At 37.8% G+C, this 25,027-nt stretch overlaps 1 protein-coding gene across 2 annotated transcripts in view; it reads left to right on the top strand.

Annotated features, from left to right (window-relative positions):
* GABRB1 (gamma-aminobutyric acid type A receptor subunit beta1) overlaps positions 1-25,027 on the top strand; it is a 111,740-nt gene that overhangs the window by 47,330 nt on the left and 39,383 nt on the right. For both annotated transcript variants that reach the window (XR_010027843.1, XM_063157340.1), the window contains exon 3: positions 13,416-13,636. Coding sequence is in view for 1 of the 2 variants with exons in the window: in XM_063157340.1 (XP_063013410.1) it covers positions 13,416-13,636 (221 nt within the window). In the remaining variant the exon portion in view is untranslated. The remainder of the gene's footprint in view (positions 1-13,415; positions 13,637-25,027) is intronic.

Genomic DNA, 25,027 nt, shown 5'->3' with positions numbered 1-25,027 from the left:
GATCTGCTAACACCAACTGTTAGAGCAAGGTGTTCAAGTTCCAGAGCTACTATTTGATTTTCTATCCTTTTCCAAAGAAAATGGACTATTGCATCTGGAAAGTTTGCTGTAGGCTATGTTAGGAAGTCAGTTTAGTGAAAGGAATGTGCTAAGGTGAGAACAGAAAGGCAGAGCTGTCCCTTGTTTCCTAAATTCCATTCTCCACTCCACTCATTAGCTCTATAATTATTGTCTGAGAAGGGTCAATCTTCAGGGAACAGATGTTCTGCTATCCTGAGATGCCTTAAGATGTTGTAATTAGCTGAAAGCAAGCAGGAGGATAACTTATTTTTGTAGCTCAGTTAATTTTTTATTATACCCTAACAGATCTAAAAGCCATTCCTGCTATAAACAAGTGAAAAACTACAAAGTCATTCAGATAAAACATATCCATCTGAAGAGTCCTATGACCAGCATGTTTATCTCTTAGCATTCAGTGTCTACTGATGCAAACCCATTGGTTCTGTAATGATTTAATCAATGTGTGTGTGATTAAGGCAAATAACAGGAAAAATATGGAAAGTGTTCATTTTACTAAACCCATACTTGACTTCACCCATCAGGAACCTATCACCTATCACCATATCATCAGGAACCTTAACTGAAAGCACTTGCCATGTTGCTTCCAAGATTTTCTTGCTGCATGGCATGGTGCTGCTGCATCCTACTTTGTGCTGTAGCTTCACTTGTCTCATTACCTGTGAGGGTCTTAAGTCTGCTTAGGAGCCAATAGCCAGAGCTATTTTATCATATTGAAGATCAGCAAGATTCACCACCATTACCACAAAGACGACATCCTTCCCATCACGTACATTGTTGCTCATACCAGGAACAGTGGCATGACTTGGCCACCTCTGCCATGCACCAAAACTTCCAAACACCTGATCTCCTGTCCCAGGAGTTTCCCCTAGTCTGTTTCTCACTACCACCCCTTTCTTGCCACAGAGTCTTTGTAGGTGGCAAGAGGAAAAGAGGTTATATCTGTCCCATAGTTTACTGCTCTATAGGAGTGATGCTTCACTGACAGTGGCTTCCATTTGTGTCCTCAAACGCCTCATTTATGAGCACTGTCTTCAGAATGGCCAAGCCTTCTGGACCTCTACACTTCATGGTGCTCTGATAACAGCACCTGTGATTAGCTCTGCAAGAAGTTAAACCAGTCCTACAAAAAGCTGTAGATGAGAAAACACCACACTTCAGCTTTGAACAGTAGTGTCACAAACCTAACCTTCACAGTTTGGCCAGCTGCATGTAGAACATCTCTGGCTAAATCCAAGTCTATTTCAGTGGGAAATTAGTCTTACTACACAGTAGAGGCATTAAGAAACAGAAAAGCAGTCATATTTGTAGAAGGAGGAATAAATGCATAGAAACAATCCTTGTTTCACTACGAAAACACAGTGAATTTCCATTCCTCTCTTGGACTGAAATTGTCTTAATTTGTGAAACACTGAAAACTTACCAGTAACAAACAGCAGTTTGTTTGTTTCTAAATGGAAAAATATTCATGTGGACTTTTAGTTGACACAGTTAAGGCTTTACAATGACTTCAGAAATTAAAGCTTCAGAAGAAAATATTGCTTGGCCAACAACCCATGGATTTAAGATCCCTCAGCCCTCAATAGTTCCTCTAGCATATATCGTATCAGTTGCAATAAATTCAGGACACACCGGGTTTATGTCATGTGCATCAGTGATCATCAAGTATGGGTCACATAGATGTTTTAACTTTATCCTTTGTAGTGTGACACAGCTGTCTCTAGAAAGCACCATGGGAAGTGAAGCTGTGTGCAAAAGAACTGCTATGTGTACTTCTCCTGACCTTTCAAGATGGACCAAAAATGAATATTTCAGAAGCACAGGGACATCTAAAAAAACCCAGACAACAACTCAACAAAGTAACTCCATGCTTCTGCCAGCAAGGTTCCATCTGCCCCTCTCAGAGGTCACCATGCTGGACAAACTTCACAACAGCACCTCAACATTCTGTACAATCTCTATTTTTTTCCCCCAAGTTAATAAACGAGCTAACAGAGCCAAGGTAATACTGAAACAGTTGACTGGCTGCTGCTGAGCTCCTGCAGTATTTTAATACTGTGAAAACACTAACGTAGCAAATATCAACTTACCTAGCAAATATAAGAGAGTAGATAGATGCCAATCCATGAGGTGCTTGGGTGTCACAGTCGTTTGAGAAGGGTTGTTGCAACCCTGGCAATAGAACTGAGCTGCTTCTGTCACTCCGACTTGATACTGTAGAACAGCTGTACCCAGCTACCAAACCTGCTCTCAGCTGTAGCCCCATGCCTGGCAGCACAGTGCTAACTCATTCTGATTCACTCAGGCCTCCTCTGACTAGAAAACATGAAAATTGCCTTGACTGAGGACAGTGGTACATGTCTCCTGTGATCTTTCACAAGATCCTTTAGTTTTCTCTGCCTCGTTCTTGGGACTGTAAATTCCACTCCAGAGCTGTAGTTTCACAGCTGCTGTGAGCTGCTCTGCAAAGCTGCTTTGGCTTCATCCTTCACTCCGAGTTGTCCTTTCCTGCCACAGAATCAATGCTTGGATAGCCATTGGTGGTGGAGACAGGATCAAGGAATTTACCTACACAGAAAAACACCATGCAAAAATAGTAATGACAAAGTTCTTCTCTAATCTGTGCTCCTTCCACTTCCTAACTAGTTATTCAAATGTGTGTGGTCACACAGGAAGGAATGGAAGTAGCAGTTGTCTTGGGCTTCACTGAGGCAGAAGCCTTCTGAAATTTCAGTCTCAGAGAGAGGTTTTACTGCTCCAAGCATTAAATAAAACTGATTTTGAGGTTTGCGTTATAAATAAAGTCATTTACATGAAGACATTCTCCCGGATTTTCAGTATATTGGCACCAATCCCAATCTTTTGCACTAAGCTACTCAATTCCTCAGATAATTACTAATCCCATGTTCTCCTTAGTTACATATTTTGCAGAAAAGGGAGCCTGCACCTCCATATCCTAGTCAGTACTCAAGAGTATTAATCAGATGCTTTCCAACTGACTGATGAGTTATTTGCTCTTGGTTTTTTTTTTCATCTCCTAAAATGTCTCCACATACTATGCAGTATTTTGAAATGTTGGTTCCCATGAGACTGGCAAAAGCACTGCATATGTAGGGTTTTAATCAGATTAATCAAATTGAATTGGCCAGTGCCATTAGTTATCCAACTGATTATGCTGTTAAAATAAAAATAAAACTAAGTCCTTTACTATCAACACTCTGCATTCTGCTCTGCATTCTGCTCTGAGGATTTAGTGTCAACAATACATGCATTTAAAGGCAATCTGATTCCCTGCAAAAGCCAAAAGCAAATTTTCCACAGAGAGTCCACCTCAGTGTTGTATACTCACCAACTGTGATGTTAGATTATCATGTAAGCAGCTTAATAATATTTAAATTATGCAGCTCATGAGAAATCGCATGAAGGGTTTTTCCTCAAGCTGCCTTTTGTTGAAACATCCCAGATGAAAAGCTAGTATTTACAGCACATTTGGTTTGCAGTGATCCCAAGATGACAGAATTCAGGATCTGGAGGATAGCTGAGACAGTGAGCAGTGGAGTTGGACTCAGGACATCAGGACAGTAGAATTTGGCTTATTTGGGTAATTGGTAAGTAAAATTCCCCAGCAAGCAGTCATCAAGCAGAAAGAGATGAGGCTGAATTTTTAAGAAAACCAGGAACAATCCACTGTGTCATGCAAGAAGGCCAGAATTTCACCAGCAGAACTGCCAGGCTAAGACAGAAGCCCCTTCATGAACTAAAACACAGATGGGAGCATACAGGAAGAGGAAATAAGGCAACAGAACTGGCAGGGAAACCAGAAAGAAGAATTACTGGTCAACTGGCTGAAAATGAGAAGAAATGGAGCTGCCCTCTATGTGAGAAAACAGCTGGAATACTTGGAGCTCTGCTTTGGGATGGATCAGAACCCAAACAACAGTTTATGGATTAAGATTAGCAGACAAAACAATATTGTTTGGCCTTGTATTGTGAGTATTTACTATAGACATCCTGACCAGAAAGAAAATGCAGATGAGACTTTCTTCCAACAACTAGAAGTCTCATGTGCACAGGTCCTGTTCCTCATGGGACACTAACCACTACTTTATCTGCCAGAAGGATGATGCAGGAGGGCTCAGGAAATCTGGAAGACTTCTTGAACACACTGGTGACAGCTTCCTGGTAACTGAGAAGCTAACAAGAACACATGATCTGCTATACCTTGTAGTTACAAGAATAAAAAACTTTGTCTGAAATAAGAAAGACAGCCTTAGTTGCAATGACAATGAAATGGTAGAATTCAGTAATCTGAGAGGAGAGAAAAACAACTAAAAGCAGGATCACAGCCCTGGATTTCAGGAGAGCAGCTGAGGCTCTCCTCCTTTGAAACTTCCATGTTTAAAATGCTCTCTCAATCTCAATGAGACCCTTCCAACCTCAAAGAGTCTTTAGTTCTGTGAAGCATAAAAATATTGCTTCAAATCCTAGTTGGACATGACAGTAAAAAGAAACAGGGCAACAAGAAAGGCTTCTCTAGTTACATTAAATGTAAAATGAAGATACATACAACATGGGTCAAAAGATAATTAGGAGTTCACTGATAAGAATGTCAAAACTGCTGCCAGCCCTGGTGAAAAATATGTCATTGAGAAGGCTTCTGGTGGCGTGAAAAACAAAAAACATACCCATCTCTAGGTCCAGCCAGGAAACTCTGAATTCAGCAGGTGGAAAACTCATGGACTGAGCAGCAGCTGAATACAAGCCACAAAGTGCACTTTCATTGTGTAGACTGTATACTAAGTGACACTGGCAGGGATATGGGCAGCACAGAGGGAAATTATTACCTTCCCATATTCTGTAATGGTACTGTTGCACTTTCAAGTGTCTCCCATTTCTTTCCTCTAGTGAAGAGCTATCTGTGTGGCCAGGGCCTTGAGCATATAACCTATCAGGAGAGACATTGGAACTTGCCTTGCTTCAGTTGGCAAGGAGAAAAGCCAAAGGAAAACCTCATAGCAACCTTCAATGTCCTGAAGGGAAGATTGCAGTAAAACCACTCTCAGTAATGGCAGATGAAATAGTGAAGGGCAGCAACTACTAACGGCACTTAGGGAGGATTAGAGTAGATGTTAGGAAATATTTACCAAAAAGGTAGTGCTGCCCTGGAAGAGTTTGCCCACAGATGTTGTGGAATTCCCATTCTTGAGGGTCTTCAAGATTTTCTAGACAAAGGAATATCTCAACCTGAGGCATGTTGGTGACAGTCCTGCTTCTGACAGGAGATTGGACTAGAAATTCCCAGAGGATTTTGCAACCAGCACTGCACTATGACAGTGTCACTAATACCCTTAGTGTTATGCCCTCTAAGTGCAAAATACCTCTGCTTTGGCTGTCATTATAAAGGAGAAATGTCATGGTGTTCCTCTATCCCTGGTTTCCAAATAGAGCGCAAAATGCGAATATCAGCCTGACCTATGATTTATGGGTTAGAATCCTGTAAAGCAGTCAAGGTGCCAAAAATATACAGGAAAAATATCTCTGGCCACATAAGCCATCATAATCATGACTATTTTATAGAACACTATTCAATCATAAGTCTAATGAACAATGAAAACAAAGTTGTCCTGAGCATTTAGGGAAAAAACAAAAAAGTAGTTGTTACATGCAAAGCTACAAAGCAACCAACCAATTAAAAAAAAACAAAAAAACACCAAAAATACACACACACAAAAAAAAACCCCAGTAAGGTATACACAAGTGTAAAGATCTGGCAGCAGCTCTGTAATTACTGTTTCTATTCCAGGTAGAGACACCGACTCATCGCATGTCACTTTGACCTCCATCTGCTTTGCTCGAAACTAAAGAGACTTGATATAGTAGAATGACAGCTGAGAACCAGGCAGGAGGAATCAAATAGATTTCAATCACCAGATCCATAGAAGTAGAAATAACTCCTGCTCCTAAATGGGTAAAAAATAAATTTTATAAATATATAAAGGCATTAAAAAAAAATCAGTTGCTGTTTTTATAAAGTTAGCCCAACCTCATACTTCCCTCCTACATTGTTAAGCATCTTCAGAATTAAGGTTTGTGGGGATTTTCTTTTACTTCACACGATGAGCTTCTTCATCCTGTGACTCCAATTCATTTTCCATTGCTGATACTCACTTTCTTGTTTTCTTATCTTTCTGTCCAGTTCCTGTAAGATTTCTAGTACTGTTAGTAGGTTCAAGACAAAAGTCAACAAACCTCTCCCATCTGCTCCTAAGATTGCAATCAGTTCAGCTTCACCTGCAGCACTGTGCACTGACACCACAAGTTCTACTGAGCTCTTAGCAGTGTGTCATCATCCTTAGATACACAGCACACTGTAATGGTCTCATAGTTCACCCCTGCTGAGCTAGATGGAAATTGCAAAGGAAAAATATAATCAAGTGTTTCAGCAACAACCATTGATAGAAAACAGGCTGCTTTCCAATTATCTTGCTTATAGGTGGCAAGGGAAGTGGTGTTTAATTAATTCTTCAGTCTTCTACAATGTTTTTCCTTAATGGGAACTTGAAAGTGCTGCACCCTCCCAACTATCTTTGGCTTAGTTTGCTTTAGTCCTCACATGACGTTCCATCTGATAAACATTCAGAGCTCATCTATGCCCAAGTCATGAGCCAGTCCTCCAGTCAGTAGAGAGCCATCTCCATATAGTCCACACAAGAAGATGGGAAGTACAATTTTCTCCCAAATGCCCAGTCCTACTCCTTTGTATTGATGTTTCATCTCCAGGCTGGATGAAACAAAATTAAAAAATCACAGAATCATTTGGGTTGGAAAAGATCTCTGAGGTCACATTGTCCAACCTTTGATTGATCATCACCTTGTCAACCAGACCAAGGCACTAAGTGCCACATCTGGTAGCTTCTTGAACACCTCCAGGGATGGTGACCCTGACCCCATCACCTCGCAGCACAGTCCTTTCCAATGTTTAACAACCCTTTCTGTGAAGAAAATCCTCCTGACATCCAACCTGAACCTCCATAGTGCTTCCCATGTTGCTCACTGGGTGAAAAGACTGACTACTTTCCTTTCAGGTAGTTGTAGAGAGAGAGATAAGGTCCCACCAAGACTCCTTTTCTCCAGATTAAACAAGCCCAGGTCCCTCAGCTGCTCCTCCTGCGACTTACACTCCAGACCCTTCAACAGTTTTGTTGCTGTTCTCTGGAAATCCTCCTGCACCTCAATGTCTTTCTTGCTGTGAAGGGCTTAAGACTGATGACAGCACTTGAGGTGCAGCCTCACCAGCTGAGTACAGGGGGACAATCACTGTCCTGATTCTGCTGGCCACACTATTCTTGACATAGGCCAGGATGCCGCTTGCCTTCTTGGCCACCTGGGCACATCTGGCTCATGTTCAGCCACATCCCCAGGTCCTTTTCTGCTGGGCCACTTTCCAACCACTCTGCCCCCAGACTGTTGCACAGCCTGGGGCTGTTTAACCAAAGCATAGGATCTGGCACTTGGCCTAACAATACCTCACACAACTTTTTCTCCTACAAAAATCTCACATCTCTAAACAATCTGTAATTTTCTGGTGGGAAACATGCTCTCTGCAAAACTGAAGTTTGCTGTGTGAAAATTCTGATCCTGTTAAAGAACATCGAACAGCTCCTGTGTGGAAAATAGAAGGTGTTTGTCCTATTGTCATGGAGTCCTAGCTTTCTCTTCCATTTTCCCTAACAGAAGTGTAGCTGACAAGAACCATGGCCTCCTGTGAACCGGGCCAGGGAATACAGAATAATTTGAGTACATGCTCCTTCTCCCATCTTCCCACTAATTTGGATAGAAGAGAAGAAACTGGGTAACATATGCTATGTCAGTCTTCACTGAAAACATCCACAGGAACTCTGAACTGTGTCCTTAGAAAGAAAGGCAAGTACAACTAGTCCAGTACTGTGCCCCCTAATTCCCTGGCTTCCTTGCTTGGCTGGACTGGAGACTTAATAAAGAGATGCAGCTCCCCTGACATTCTTAGAAAAGAATATGAGTAGAACCAGTATATTCTTCCTCAATTTTAGCAAAAAAATTTTTCCACTAATTACTGTGCAGTATCTGGAATTGAGCATCTCAGGGGCATGCAAGAGGTGGGGGAGGACCAAAAACAGCCGCAAAGAAATAAGAAAATAAAAACACACACAAATTCCAAACATAAACCCAAAATCCCACATCACCATTTGTGTCTTCCTACCATACAATAGCTCTTCTGCAGGTGAGGATATGGACCTTCCCTTGGAGTTCCAAAGTAGGACAGTTAACTTGCTGAACAACTGACAGCTGCTTCTGATACATTAGCACTCTTGCAACATAGGAATGAGTGCAATTTTTTACAATTTGCAAATTTATATATTCACCATTCTTTCAAAACTCTGCCCTTCCTATTCTTCTATTAGATAAACATGGAAAACACTCTTTCCCAATTAACAAGAGTTTGCAGTCACAGCAGCATTTACATATATTGCTTCTTTGCATTTATGGCATTATTGCTGTCAATATTAATATTCTGATTAATACTCCATGTTTAATTTTAAATTGCAATTCCAGTTACATTTGTCTTGATTGTTACAATGTATCTGAATGTCATTGCATCTCATTTTATGTGAGGCTGCCAGATATTGTATTAGTGGGTGGTTCCCAAGGATAAAATTTAAATGTAAGATTGTTTGGGTTTACAGTGTTCATCCCACAGCTACCAATATACACTGCTGTCTGTTAGAAGTATGATATTGGTGCACTTCACGTATTAATTTTGCTGCACAGTGCCTTCATGTGCAAACTTATGTAGAGAGCTAATGTCTGATATCGACCTAGAACAGTTAAATATTCACAAAATAGTATTTGATTTGCTAATTTTTGCTAATAACTGCATCCACATTATTTATTTTTAGCTGTTAAGACTTTCAGAGTGTGCTTTGATATCCAGTTATATACTTATACATATATAAGTATATATATATATATATATATATATATATATATATATATAAGTATATATATATAAGTATATATATATATACAGTTATATATCACAGTGTGCTAACCTGCTGTTCAGTTCATTAAATGATAACAGAGCTTAGATTAAGGCCACCTTGGAAAAGGGAAAAACGAAAGGTCTTTTAGACCACCAAGCTGAACATTGCACATTAAAAGATTCCCTATTTTCTCCTTAAAATATGGACTTTGTGAAAGAAGAAACAACTAGCAGTACAGCAGACATGTGAACTCATCTTTTATTCTGCCAGAATCCATAATTCAGTTGATAAACATGGTGAAGTTCTAGTTCTGTGTCTCTCAGAAGGTTAGATTATAATATAACAATGTATTCCACATTATATTCTGCTGTACTGAACTGGTAAATCACAGAGTAGAAATTACCAGCAAATCCAAATTCTTCAGTTATTTTAATATATCTCTTCTAGTTTCAGAAATCTACAGAGGTTTAACAGAAAAGGGAAAAAAATCTGTTCTTGCCCTTACATTATCTATTTTTATTCCACCAAAAAAATAAAAGAATAGGGGAAAAATAGAATTTAAAAAGGTATTATTATTGTATGGTGAGTCTTCAGTCTGTTCCTTACTGGCACTCTAAATTGTTCATCTGACCTCAAGTACAATATTCTTCAATTATTCTTAATTTTCTTTACTGAGAAATTTATACTGTGAGGCTTGGTGCCAGTATTTATCTATTAGGTTTCTTAAATTCAGACTATGAAAGAGCTTTCAATTTTGAGTAAAATAGACTGGTTTCGCTTACATTTTCACAGAATTTCTCTTAACTAGGACTAGCATGTATTTGTCTTAGCAACCTAATGCACTTTATTAAAGCACTGATACAGATTTACTTATAAGTTATAGTACACATCTACGTACACACATATACAAATTTCTGGTTTGATACAAAGAAATAAGAAATTTGCACAATTACTAAGAGAAAAAGATCTCATACTAGTAAATCATTTTTTTTCATGGAAAAAGGGAAAGTAGATCAGATGCATAAACAGCACTATTAAATCTACTGAAATATGATTTTTCAGCAGAATTACAGATTTTTTTAATTATGAAAAGTAAAGTTCAGGGGAAAAAAACTGTTTAGTGTGTTTCTATAGAACATGAATTGTTTTTTAAAAAAATCATTTGAAAGAACAGTTAGCTGCAGAAACAGATTCTCTTTTTTAATTTTACATTGGTTCCTGCTTCTTAAACTCATGAATAGAATTTTTTAAATATGAAAGTTAAATACAGTGTGATTTATTTTCATATCTAGACTTATACTTGAGATCTTGGGAAGCTTTCATAAGAAGCTAAAAAAATTCTGCAGCCAATTACCACAAGAGATGCGACAGATTCAGAAATTATTCATATAGTCTAGAGCTTGAAAGCACAAAATCCTCAGCATATTTTACAGGGTAGAAGACAAGTAGTCATTAAATCCTCACTTCACTCACACCACTGTACAATATAAAAAATTATACAAGAATCCCCAAGATGTGGCTAGCCATATGGTTTGCCAACATTTAATACTTCGCTGATGAGAGATAAGAAGGGTAAGGCTGTATTCCATTAAAAAAAAACAATTAGAAATTTTATAACTACAAAATTGGGGTTATTATAGTGCAGCTGTAATTTGCTTTTCATTAAAGCAGTCTTTGACTATACTTTTTAAAATATGAACTTACTGCAACAGGGACTCTCACAATGTAACATCAGACTATTTTTCTTATTTAAATACCGAATGAGTAATACCCTCACATATGAGGAATGGAAAAAAAAATAGATAATTTGTTCAGTTAGGAAACCCTGAGATTCCTTTAGGATGAAGCTCAGAGTTTTTTTTCTTCATTAACACTTGCAGGCTTGCCACATACTTCTCCATAGTACTGCACATTTGCAGACCAGAGGATCACTCTCTCTACTGTGGTGTTGCCAACAGCAGCATTTTGTGTAAAGCACAAATGCTGGATGAAACAAATATTTTTTTAACAGACTATGATGCTAAAAATAGCAACTCAACTTCTTCTAGTAGTCATAGCCAAGAGACAGAATTTCTTTATCTTTCACTTGATCACATCCTTTAAGATCTCTTGTAGCTTACTGTGGCTATTCTTCTCTTGATTGAGCTATGAGAGCCATTGCATAGACACCATTCTCAATTGTTTGGTTTTCTATAGAGCAGTATTACAATTCCACAAAAGCAGCCTTAAGGCCTAGGGAAAATATAAAGAAAGGCAAGAAGGAGAAAAGATAATTATGTATAATCAGAATTTCGGTTCCATCTGTGCTGCAGGCTACATACACTCTGCTGGATCAGGCAGAAGATGTAGAGGATAGCAGGTGCAGCACTGAGGGTTTGAATTTTATCAGTCATCTATGAAAGTTTTCTACCTAAAGAGATTTGAAATAGGGCAGGTTAGGAAACAGATAAAACGTATAAAAACTGCACCAGAATAGTGATGGGGGCTTATGGAGTATTTGTGGTGTTGGGTGGGAGTTTTGTTTTGTACTTTCATGTTTGGCTGATTTTTGGTTTTGTTTTTAATTTTTGATTTCTCTCATCCAATTCCCAACTGGTTTTTGTATATGTGTAAGAAGAGCTAAGGGTAAACTTCTCTTTAAGTGATGCTTCTAACTCACCTCTATTCAAGTTTTACATTCAAAAATTTGCCTCCTTAGTACTCCTGTTGCTCTGTACCCCTATTTAAATTAAATCACCTACTCAGCAAAATGCAGCATATATCTCACTGCATGACTTTGTAGTTCCAGGCTTGACCAGCATGGTCTGAAAAGGAAAGATGTTCTGACCTCCTCCTAGTGGCCCAGGCCAGCAAAAAACTGAACAAACCTTCAGCATACAGCCTCTTGTGTCTGTTGTGGGTAGTAACATAATTCAGGCCTGAAAAGGCGCATATCTATGAAATCCTTGCAAATCTGGGGTCTGTGCTCGCAGTGGATGTAATTGTTGTGTTGTATATAACCACTGATCATCAATCATGATATTTCACCCATAAAGAAAAACCCAAAGAAAACTACTGGCCCAGGACAAAGAAGAACAGTATTTTTATTAACAACTTGCACTGGCAAGTCTGTATTATAGCTCTGTTGGATGGTGACTCTTCAGGTAAAAAATCTTTTTGAAAAGCAACTCTGCTTTGATTTCATGGCAATGATACAGTCTTAAGAAGCCACTATAGATGAAGAGTGCAAATTGTATCAGACAGCTTTTATGCTGTTTCTTCAAGAATTAGAGTCCAGGCTAGGATTTGTGACAATGACAGAGGTAAGGTTTTTATCACATAAAAGAAAATCTTACTCCTGACCAGACCAATTTTTTCAGTAATAGCTATGATTTTGATGCACTTCTACCATAAAAACGTGTGACAAAGTGACCTGTCACTTGAAAACAGGGCTGGGGGAGGAGATGAAGAAGAGAAAACTAATAGTCCACATACTGCTGTTCTACTCATCTTTTAAGAACTCCATGAGCTACAAAGTACATGCATTTTTCCACTTGAAAAAATTGACTACCTTTAAAATCATCAATTTCCCAGAAAGACATATACACGAGAGTAAATCAGACTACAAGCCTTTAGAACAATTTCTTTTCAGACAAAATGAAAGCTGAAAGGCTGCATAAATGGTGTTTCACTGGAGTTATAACATGATAGCCAAGTTGTTGATTTTCTGTACAGTAAAATCCAATTGGCAAGGACAGAAAGCACCACATTTCCCAGGCTGAGACAAGAGATGCCTGGCTATCTGGAGTCATTACATATGGCAACTCCAGCAGAGGCGGAATGGGAAGTTATCCATTATGTTCTGAGCTTGTATTTGTTCTTTCTGAGGAGGGCTAGGCCTTTCTGGATTGTGGGGGGGATCTTTCAGGGTGAAGGGAGGGAATATCAGAAGGAGGGAATATCAGAAAAATATCCTAAGTCTTATGCAATGCTATTTGTCTGAGCTCAGCTAAACACTGCTCTTTTCACATTTAAAAAAAGAAAAATTAGAAACCAAGTTTGATCCACAAGCTGGAGACCCAAATGTGCCATTTATTATTCCCTCTGAGTCTAGAGATCATGAAAGCCTGGTGTTGTCACTGCCACTGGTAAGTGTCAAGTTTGACACTAGTATGAGCAGGCCAAGATTCATGATCGTGCCTAGTGGTAACAATGCCTTGATGATCCTTGAATTTCCTATTGCTACTGATACTCAGTTACTGAGATTCATCCAAAACTAAACTTCTGGTCAGTCAATCAGTATGAAAATACAAAAAGCCCTTCTTGTTTCTTCCCTAGGACTACACCTTGACCATGTACTTTCAGCAGTCCTGGAGGGACAAAAGGCTCTCTTATTCTGGAATACCTTTGAACTTAACTCTGGACAACAGAGTGACCGACCAGCTCTGGGTGCCGGACACATATTTCCAAAATGACAAGAAATCATTTGTCCATGGGGTGACAGTGAAAAACCGAATGATCCGACTCCATCCAGATGGGACAGTCCTTTATGGCCTACGGTATGTTGGGCGTTTTAATCTGTCTGTGCTGGCAGAAGTGCAGGTGGAATCAGTGCCACTTTCCTGTGCTTTTTTCCTGGTTTCTCATGTATGAGTCAGCATATACTTAATTTAGTCAACCACAACACACCCAAGGATTTTCCACAGAGCAGCAACACTACCTTTAACAGCTACAGCCATAGCTAACGAAGCCTAATGCCTCTTTCTTCCAACTCTTCTGAGTGTGTTAAAACTATTAAAGAGTTCTTCATTTTGGCTCTCACCTGGTAATCAATCACAGCTCACACAAACACTTCCTTCCTTCTAAAATTTCTCTTTAGGACAATGGGAATTTAAAATTTGGAATCATTTGAAGAAATGTGATACTTGGTAGAGAATACAAAGGAGATATTTGTAGATTTGCATAAATTATTTTAATATTATCTGAATGCCTGAGTATAGGGTCTCAGGGTGCAGCAAGGCCAAGTTTTGCCAGATGGGCCCAGAAACACTGACAGCGTTGCCATCACCAGCTGCGTGCAGGAAGAGATGCTGAGCAGTCAGGTCTTTTTCACTGCTCAAGCTGATGCACCATGTTTTCCCCAAGAAAAGGCAGCTGTTTAGGCACATCTGGTGAACAGACTTTGGCCTGTAGTTGTGAGTAAAAACACATGTAATGTCCCCATCCCACAAGAAAGCTCTAACCAAAGACAAAAATAACAAATGAGCAGAAGATAAAATGAAGATACATTAAAATTTTCTTCCTGCAATAGATGGCGGTTATTGCACTAAACTTGCATCTGTGGTCACTTTCCTCATGGTAATAAATATGCTTCTGTCAGCCTATAGGTTACCTTTAATTCATGGAAGCATCAATTTTTTCATATTCCAGGTGACATATAGGCCTTGTAAGAAACTAAACAAGAGAAAGCACTGCAGAAAATACTTTCAGGTAAAATTCAGCATTCAGAAATTTGAGCACAGTTCCAATCTAGTCTCACAAGCAGAAAAGAAACTGCAGCATATTACCTTGATTTAGCATCTGTGCAGTAGAGAGCATGAAGACAGTATCACCAAAGCTCTCACATGGGTTGTGACCCGTGAGTTTCATTTTCTTGGCTGAAGACAGAGCATTGGCCTCGCATGTCTTGAACAAGAAAAACAACACCAATTATGCTGCAACCAGAGTCTGAGTTCTTCACAAATTAGTCAGGGTCTTTAACCATATCTCAAGGATGATTTAAATGCTTCCTTTCCCTCATGCCTCCTGTTCCCCAAACAGCTTTTCTGTTTTCAGTCCAGAGTTAATATTTCTGTTCAGGCTCAGCTATGAAAATTTACTGGCTTCTTTAAACAGAAATTGGAACAATCATAACAGCTCTAAATAACCTGTTTGCTTGCACCCGTGTACACAGCAGTTTGTCATTGATGTAATGTTCAGCCTCAGCAGAGCTGAGGAGAAATAAACCAAGGTTAACCATTTGGCTTTACAGATGAATAAACAAGGGAAACATGCACATAATACACTGGAGTGGTTTTTAGACCATGTAACAAAGCATTATCACTTCACTATGTCTCCATTATTGTATTGTTTCTATGATAAACTCAGTAATCCCTATGGCTATTTTGTCCAGTAACTTTCAGCTGTTATGTCCCCACAGTTTAAAGAACAATGTGTGCTATGAACTTGTGCAGACAGAGAATACTCCTAAGCCTTCTGACCTCTAAAACTGGGCATTGTTGTTATGTCTGCTGCCTCAAAAGGCAGGTCTGTTAATTGTTCACAGTAGAAAAAATGTGCAATATTACAAACCAAATAACTCTTTCATCCTTTCACCCAAGAACTACACACACAAACACATTTGACTCCATGGTAATATTTCACTGAATTTCTTTTCAAATATCCCAAGGAAGTTGAGTGTCACTGTTAATTATTATCTACCTGAAGATCATGTTTCTTCAGTTTCTGTCAAGTACTCCTGCCAGGAGCTATTTTCATTTTCTGAAGCCACCTGCTTCCTAAGAGAAAGGGAAAAATCTCTTTGGGTCAATGTGCAAACCTGCAGCACTCTGAGGCTGGTGTATGGGACAGTGCCAGCCTGGTGCCAGTACAGCTGGTAAAATACTGGATTATTCTTTTTTTTCCCCTTACCCATTTTTAAAAAGTGATTGGATGCACTTAGCTCTAACATTTCTGGCATTAGCAGTGTCTCTCATTACTTTTATTCCCTGTTCAGGCAAGATTCTCTGGAAATCTCTCCCAGAGCTCCAAAATCTTAAACCAATACATTCTGTTGCTTCTTTTGCTTCTCCTTTCTCCAGCTTTCCCAAGTAAGATGCTAGACATGTAATGTGTCTTTGAGTTATTTAAGGAACTGTTAATAATTTATTGTACTGAATTTCATGTTCAGATTCTTAAGTCATGATGTCAGGAATGAAAGCTCTGATTTAAATCATCCTTTCCTAGTATTTTATGCTACCTCTTAATTCTTCTCAGATTTTCACTAGCAGAAAAATGACACCATGTTGCTTTGGAGACTTCTGTTCTTGTATCATGACATTGACTCACAGCAGAATTTTTTGTGTGTTGGAAGGAGCATGTTCTTCAGCAGAGTTAGGTGTTAGGAAGTGTAACATACCTTCAGCAATACCTTTGCACAGACGTCTGTCTCTTTTCTAACGTTCAGACACAAACCCACCTTTGATTAGGGCAATTCTTTATGTCAAGGCAGGGGAACTGAGCATACCATGACAAGGTGTGAAGAGCTGGTTTGGAGCATCCAGAACTTTTGGTTTTAGTGAGACCACACATTTTTATACTGCTACAGCAGAGGATGCCACTTTGCTAGGCACTGCTACAATTGCAAGAGGATAAGGAGAAGAATAATCTTTGTCTTCAACATAAAGATTTATTTCACCACTTCTTACACAGAGAAGGTTTTCTGTGGTGCAGACACTGGCAGACAAACTCACTTACCTCCAACCAATTCACAAACGAGAACTGATCCATTTAACATTTGATTTACTAACCATTTATTCATGCAATATCCATGGAAGAAAATCCTAGAGGTGGAACACAAGAAAAGCTGTATTCAATGCAGAATATTTTATTTTTAGTATGATCTTGAAAGTTAATTTAAGTGGAGACTTTTACTTTTTACTACCTCAATTTTGGCAATATAGCTGAGAGTGTTATTAAGGAAAATTGCTATACAGTTGTTTACATCTTTTATAGCAGTAAAATTTTAATAGTTTGTGGATTGCTTTTGCCTTGCCATAATCCCAGATTATGGGATTTGGAATTATGGAGTTTTGGCTTTCCTCTAAACACCTTCATGGATTTCCTTAAAGAGTCAGTTATTGCGTTCTTCTGAGGACAGCCCATCATGGCAACAAGTGGCCAATTTACACTAGTACTCAATAGACTGTACTACTTGTCTTACTAAACGGGTCCGGCCAAAAAAACAGACTGCATTGTTCTAAATGAGAAAAATCCATGCTATCTATATAGTGAAATAAAAAGCTACACTTTATTTCACTACAGAAAAAATTATAAGGTAGTATTTTATTAGGTGATAATTTTGAAAATCCTACAAAAATATTTCTTCCACGCATCAGTGGCAAAAGATTTAGCAGTGAGCATTTTAAGAATCATGAGAACCAATTTGGCACTCCCTTTATATTTTTAGACCCTAAAAGTATACAAGAACTTTGCAAAAATAAATCTAGCAATTATTCATAATTTCTTCCATTTAATACATAGGGAAGAGGAGGACATAATTCAGGTTGAACTGATCTCTGTAGAGAGTTTGTTAAAAAAAACAGCAGAAACACACAAGTGCTGAACATGGACTCAGATTTAAATATATGAGCATTGGCTCCTGTAATCAGTAGTTGAAGTATATAAACTCCACGTGGTGGAGTCACAACTGCCCTCACAGGCCTGAATTTCAACACAAGCTTTAGATGCTGTAATTGATTGCAGCTATCAAGTACAGCACTTTGAAGAACTAAATAAGCATTTTGTAGTGCAAAGCCCGCTAAGCTTTTTTCAAAGACGACTTAATTGAAGCAGAGTCTAGATCAAATTCAGATTACTGAAATGATATGGCAACTATTTAAATATATTAGTATTTTTAATAACTATTTAATCTCATTAACACTATCAAAAGAACAAATAAAAATGATTAGCCAATATTTAACAAATGTTTAATTTTAAAGCTGAAAGGCACTGCAGTGTATGGGTTACATATTTTCTAGGCAGCACACCATCTCTTACCATCCTGGTATAAATAGATATTGGATGATTTTATTGTCTTCTATTTTACAGACTCTGTTCTGCCTACTAAATCTGAGTAAATCCTCTTTTTCTCCCATATCAGAAGTGCAAATATCTTCCAATATTTTGAAATTGTTACTCTTTCACTGTCAACCTCATCTGCATAAAAATTGGACTTCTAAATAAAATGGTTTATAATTTTTTTTACAATGTCTTACTTTTAAAAGAGCTCCAGTCTCACCAAAGCTTATCTCTGGTGTGTATTAGTAACACTATTATAGTTGGCTCAAACATACTGGGAGACAAAAATCAAGTGACAAAAGAATTTAGTGACAGAGAGTAGCACTGAAGTACTTTTGATCAAGAGGTATTTCAAATAAATTTATATACACACTCTAAGGATCACTTCATCCAATAATAATATAGACAAGTTTTTACAAGTATTTCCTTCTTTATTTGCTTTTAGGGGGTAGGCATCAAATGAGAAGGGAATTTTTCTGTATTTACTAGCTCAGCTTTCTCTTCTACACGTTGTAAAAGATATGCAGAGATATCCTACAACTGAGTAACCAGAATGAAAATCCTCACAAGCTTTTCACAGCTGGGCCATGTAACTCCTGTTGTTTCAGTGTAGCCAGTTAGATACACTCCACTGAAGCAGCACATACTTAACCTGCATACTCTGGAAGTTAGTGCTTAAGTTTGCATAATATCATAATATTTGCTTTTCCCCTGAAATTCTAGATTTTTAGCACATTTCTTGCCATTTATACTTTGCAAGGAACACCAAATGGACATATACAATTACAACACTTACTTGTATTTTTGAAAGAAGATGGAAAAAGACTTTTAAAAACCACTGTAATTTAAGTTATATAGCTGGAATATATTTGAGCAGTACAGATTATTTTACAGTATGTTTTTATATACAGGTACATAAAATAGATTTATTTTATAAATCTATATATAATAGATCTAAAATAGTTCTGAGTCCTAATATTTTAACATACTTTAGTATATGTCATATCACCATAAATTTTGTACATACCACATTATGTGTGTTTTTCAGGTCCTGAACTTCATTAAAAAGCCATTTATTAAAAAGAAAGTCCGTCTAATGATAAAATTTTAAAAGGAACAGTAATTAAATCTGTACTTTGCTACAGATGTCCAACTTACTTACTATTAATTTTGAGCATGCTGAGAACAGCTAATACTGAAGGACAAAATACAAGTTTTAGCTGCTTAAAACTAACCTTACTCTCATTTCATTTATATTGATGTTGATTCCTTATATCAGTGAAACAGTTATTGAACCAAAAATCAGAGGGGCGTAGGATGAGGAAATCTGTGCCATTTCTGTGCAATAAATGTATCAGGAAGGTAAATTAAGGTCCTAGGGGAGACAGCAAATATTTTACCAGGCCTACTCCAAACTGATAAATGCAGTTAGACACAAAAGAGGGAAGAGTCTTAATTTAGGTGTTCTCTCAGAGACAAGCACTTTCCTAACAAACACTACCTGTAAAGCTGCTGAAATCCTGAACAAATGCTGATAAAGTCTGTTTGGGAGAGACATAAAGTGAAAGAGGAAAATTGGTAAGTGATGCCAGGTTGTGGGGGCTGCTGTTCTCAGGGACATGCCCTTGCTCAAAGCCCAGAGCAGTCAGGCCATGTCTGCTCCGAGCTGCAGCACACAAAAGATTGGCTGGTGCCATATGAACTGCTTAAGGGTATTAATGTGAAAAACAAACCTGCACTGATTTAATTCACTACAGCTGTCAAATGCAGTGTTTATAATTAATGTTATGAGAAATTAAAATCAATTTTTTGAGGACAGTGCAAAGATGCAAATAATAATGCATTAAAAATGTTTTCAGGCAATATATTTTCTCTTTAACCCTCACTCTTCTATAAATATCTCCACCTAAAAAGAGGATTAGCCTTTCCTCTCAAATATCATTGGCCTGGCTTAAAGTAGCTGCAAGAGAATTCACAACCTAGATAATAGCCAAGCCCTTGAGTATAATAAAATGTAAAATATAAAATTAGCTACTCCATAAAATACAGCAGTATATTCCTGTATTTGGCACTTCTTCTGTAGTATCAACATACATGGTGTTATAACTGCCAGGACAAAATGGCCTCATTTTAAGAGGCAAAATATGTGACAAATAAAATGCTTTAATTTATAAAACCATTAATAAGGAAATCAAGCTGAGCAGACAGGAGGTAGGTACTTGAAATACAGTTCATGTTGTTTTGGATTACAAATCTAATTAGTTATGATCTTCCAGGGAAGAAGAATCTAGAAATATCAGAAGTCCTGGAGTTACTCAGAGCCTAAAGCAGGAGTCAAAGTTGGAAAAAGCAACTTGAAAATCATTCAGCACTTAAAACCTATAGTAGGTAAATGTATATGAGAGTGACCTACACAGGAGTCTGAGGAGACAGTGGGCTGTTGCTCAGTCTCTGGGTAAATCATCAGGCAGCAACATCAGCTCAGCTCCCCCAGCCTGGGTGCAGCTCTGTCTGGTTTCACCTCAGCTGAGGTACCTGCCCCAGGTGAGGGTTACACAGCAGTCAGTCTCCAGCCTCAATACCAGCAACATGACAGAAACACTGGCTCCAATTTTTGAAATTCCACCAGAAAAGCAAATGGCAAACTCCCAGGTACAGCAACAACAGAAAACACCAACACAAAATAAAACCCAAACTACTAAATGAAACACAAGCACACAAATGGAAAAAACACACTCAGGTTCTTTCTAGAGTCAGATTAATAAGAATATACACTCATTACACCTAGCTTCTCTTTGAAAAAAAATAGTTAAGACCAAACCAAAACACATACAAATTACTCATGGTTGCTTATTGCAAAACTAAATGTTTTCCACGAAGTGCCCAGTTCTTCATATTCACAAGAAAACGCCAAAGACAAAATTTTCCAAGCCACATGCATAACAATAAGCTTGGTTCAACCAGACACCAGTCATCCAAGAAGAAACACGTATGCCCTCTTGTACTACCATCAGTCCTGTACCTCAGACAGAGGAGTTTATAGTCTAAGGAAAGTTCTGTACAATGAGTAATCTTACATCTCCCATCTCCCAGGAACCTGGGGGAGTTTAAAAACTTCTCAGGCCTGGGAAGTTTAACATAACATCTCTGATGCATGCTGCTGCTGTCTCTTTCAGCAGAGCCTCTGTAGCAGCCTCAGAGAGTATAATCACAAGCGACTGCAAATGCAGCATTTTTCATAGTCATTAGATAGATGGATTTGTAAACTATGTGAGACAGTGTGATCAAATGGCTGTATTGGAAGCATAAATCTAGTTCCAGTCCAGATTTGTGTAAATCAAGAACCTGTAAAATAAATCTGGTGTGGAAAACGGAATATTTTGAGGTTTATTAGTAGATATGAGGTGTTTCAAACTTGTTCTCAGGTTTGTTGATAAGCCTTTTTACAAACAAAAGACCAAATACCTTAAGGCTAACTATTTTTTAGTAAAATGAGAGCTAAAATTGAGCAGGTTTTTAAAGGCCTAACAGTTATACAATTAAATTACCCATATATTTTCAATGCTGCATTCATCAATTTTAAAATCTCCCGGAGAAAAGAAAAGAAAGAAAGATTGCACAGACTTTATTGTTATGGATTGAGTTCAAATAATGTCCAACCCATTTCCTGTTATTTTCTTCTGCCAGAAACCATCTGTGGAATACACCTTTGGAGTCCAATTTAAAAAAAAAATCTCAATTTCCATTTTATTAGTCCTAAACTATTCTGCAAGAAATATTTCCATACCTGAATAAGAGGTTCTGAAGAAATACTTTCCAGAAATCTCTAGTCAGATTTTCATGTGGAAAGTGGGGAGAGAATAAAAGATTGTCAGAGTATTTCCTAAGAAATATTCCATTGATCCCAGCTGGCATGATTTCAAATACATTTGGCTACTGGCTTACTTGTCTTGTTACAATGTCTCCAGCTGTTGAGTCTTTCCCTAAAAGAAGTACATGGAAAAGCTATAAAATTAGGACTTTTAAATTTTTGGCAGGATTCTAGAAAGCTATAGCAATATTTAATTTTTAAAATTATTTCTTTATCTGAGACTGATAACTCTACTCTTTATATAATTTGATAACACAGGGTGTACATTTAACCCATCTACAGAGAATTACTGAAGTACATAAGCACTCCAGGATATCTCTCAGGGATATCAGAGTTAAGCCTAAACTGCCACAAGACCTGTATCAGCCAGATTTTTAAAACCCCTAAGGCAACAATTTCAACTTCTCACCATCCATCTACCTTTGGATGCACAGAAAAGCACTTCCCACTGAAACACTTCAAGATGAGCCAAAAGAGTTCAGCAAGTAATACCTGCTTTAAGTAAAAGGCTTAAAAAGAAAAAAAAAAAAAAAAAACAAAAAGACTACTCTAAGGAGTAATTTAACTCAAATTCTCGAAAGTTTTAAAATACATGTTATCATCCAAGTGTGGGCACCAAGTGTGTATTAAGACTGCAACAGATTTTTGTGTTACCTGGGAGCCCCCTGCTGGGACTCTGCTGAGAGAAAATGAGAAAAGAGAAGGGTTTTGTTTTGAAGGTGTGTCACAGATGTTTCAGTAATATTTAATTATGCTATATATGGTATGTTAATGCAACCTTATTTAATTTCTCATAAGCAATCACTAAAAAGGAGAACTCTGCATAGCAGATGCATATGCTTAGTATTAGTTAAATGCTCAAAATACTTTAAAATATCCCTTATTCTCAGAATTCGTGTTGATGATTCAAATGGGCAGCCTATCTGCTGAATATAAGGAATTCAAACTGATGGGTGATCTGTGTGGTTATCATTAAAGAACATATAAACAGAATTAGCTATATTCCATTTGATAACACATGAACCCAAAAAAAAAAAAAAAAAAAAAAAAAGCCTGAAAATGCAGACATTTCAGGACTGCAAGAGTAAAATACCAAAACTAATTTTGTCTAGCCCAACAAATTTCAGGCTAAGTACGTGTTAGAACAATTGCTGTAACTCACAGATCATCAGCATTTTCTTTCCTGAAAAGCTCATCTAAAATATTTCAACCCATCCTGTAGTCACTGCCTCCTCCATTCTGCAGGTACAGCCATTCAGAGCTCTGTGTAATTAAACTGCCTGGGTTATAAACAGCAGCCTCTTCCACAAGTATTTTGTACCCATATAATTTCACTCTTGTGGCTGTGGATGATACAGACATAAAGCTTACTTCCCAGATTAATCTTTGAGGATATTTTGTAGGTTTCCCTATAAGCTGGAAAAGTTTTCTCAATGGCAAAGGAAGTTTCTATCTTTTGCGAGCATTGAGGTGATGGCTGTTTGATATATATGTATGAGCTTTCACTCACTAGTGATCTTTTATTCCATTTTTAATTCCTTTTTTCTATGACTTCCTAATGGCAAAATGTCAGGCTTATGTTTAAGATGCCAGTGAAAATATCAAAGCATTTTCTTAAGAAAAAATCAAAGGCTGCATGCTCACAAGATTATAAGTAAATCTGCCTGAATACTGCACAGTGCTGTTCAGGACTTTTTGCTTTCACAGGGAATAGCTCAATCTTCTGCTATACTCAGTCACCTGTAGGAAATTTTATCAGTATAAGCAAATTATTTGATAAATTGAAGAGCTATTAGCATACTCAAAGAGAAAGTCGTGGCCATAGCAAGAGGAGTTTAAAGATCAAAGGAAAAAACTTATCTCAGTTCTCCTCAGCATGCCAGGTATGCACTTACTCTGTGTAAAGGTAACAATAAGTAAAATGTATATGTAAATATTTTCCCTTCCAAAGCATCTTTAAATTAGATGCAGGAAGAATGTATGAAACTAGTAGAAGATGCAATATATGAATTTTAAAACGCAACATTTCCAAACCCATTTTTAAACCCTTCTCCTATAAAGGTTTCAAACTCCATCCTTGGATACAAAAATAAGGTCTTCATTGAAGGAAAAGAAATCATCCTGTGAAACCACTGGACACTAAACCTTAGCAGTAATATATTATTTAGTTACTAGACTTGAGAATAGTAGTAAAAAATATACAAGATGGAAAGTATAGGGATGAGAGTTTCAAAACCCTACAGGCTGACACAATGCCTTTCATACTTTTTTTACATTTTTATTAGTTTATCTTAATGAAAGAATGCCCATGTAATTTATTGTGACTTACAGCATCAAAACAGTTCAGGGAAGAACTTCTGAGGTATGAGATTCAACAGAGATATGAGACAGTAGTCAAGTAGCAATGCCACACTGTATTATCCTCTTGTCCTGTGAGAAGGATAAAAAAAAGAAAAAAAAAAGTAAAATTACCCAACTACCTCTTGGGACTCAAGAAGCCATGCAACACAGAAAGGTTATGATGAAGCAACACAAAGAGAGAATTTAGCACCATAAACAACCTGGTTTTTATCTAAAAATTCTCCTTAACTACTCAGACAACATAAGCAGAAAAGTTGGTCTGTTTTATAAGCTTCAGTCTTAATTCAGTACTTTAACATTATGGCAAAGAGCATCTCTGTCTACTAAGGAGATTTTTATGGATTCTGTCCTTGTAAATATTGCATAAATAAAGGCACAGAGCATTAGAAAGAGCCTATTGTATTGTGCTCTTAAAGCTAAAGATAGAAGAGACAGGCACAGCAAAAGATACTGACTGTGAGGAATTACACATCAACTACTTGTAGAAATCAAATGCAGATGTGTTGCTAGGAGAGAACAAAAGCCTGCAGAGTCTGAGCCTGCAGAATATCAAAGATCACAGAATCACAGAACATTCTGAGTTGGAAGGGACCCACAATGATCATCAAAGTCCAACTCCTGGCCCTGCACAGGACAGCCCCAAAAATCACACCCTGTGCCTGAGAGTACTGTCCAAATGCTCCTTGAACTCTCAGGCTTGCTGCTCTGAGATTACTCAAGACACGAGGAAAAAAGCATCTCTTCCCCCCTTCCCCCCCTCCCCAAAAAAAACACAAAACAAAAGAAAAAACCCAAACAAACCAAAACCACCCAACCAAACAAAACCAAGCGTGAAACAATATCAAAAAAACAAACCTGAAACCACCAGCTGTTTTGCCCA

The sequence above is a fragment of the Melospiza melodia genome, chromosome 5 (assembly GCF_035770615.1).
Source record: "Melospiza melodia melodia isolate bMelMel2 chromosome 5, bMelMel2.pri, whole genome shotgun sequence".
NCBI classification, from domain to species: Eukaryota; Metazoa; Chordata; class Aves; order Passeriformes; family Passerellidae; genus Melospiza; species Melospiza melodia.
The sequence above is the reverse complement of the archived record's forward strand: the minus strand, read 5'-3'. Positions and strand labels throughout refer to the sequence as shown.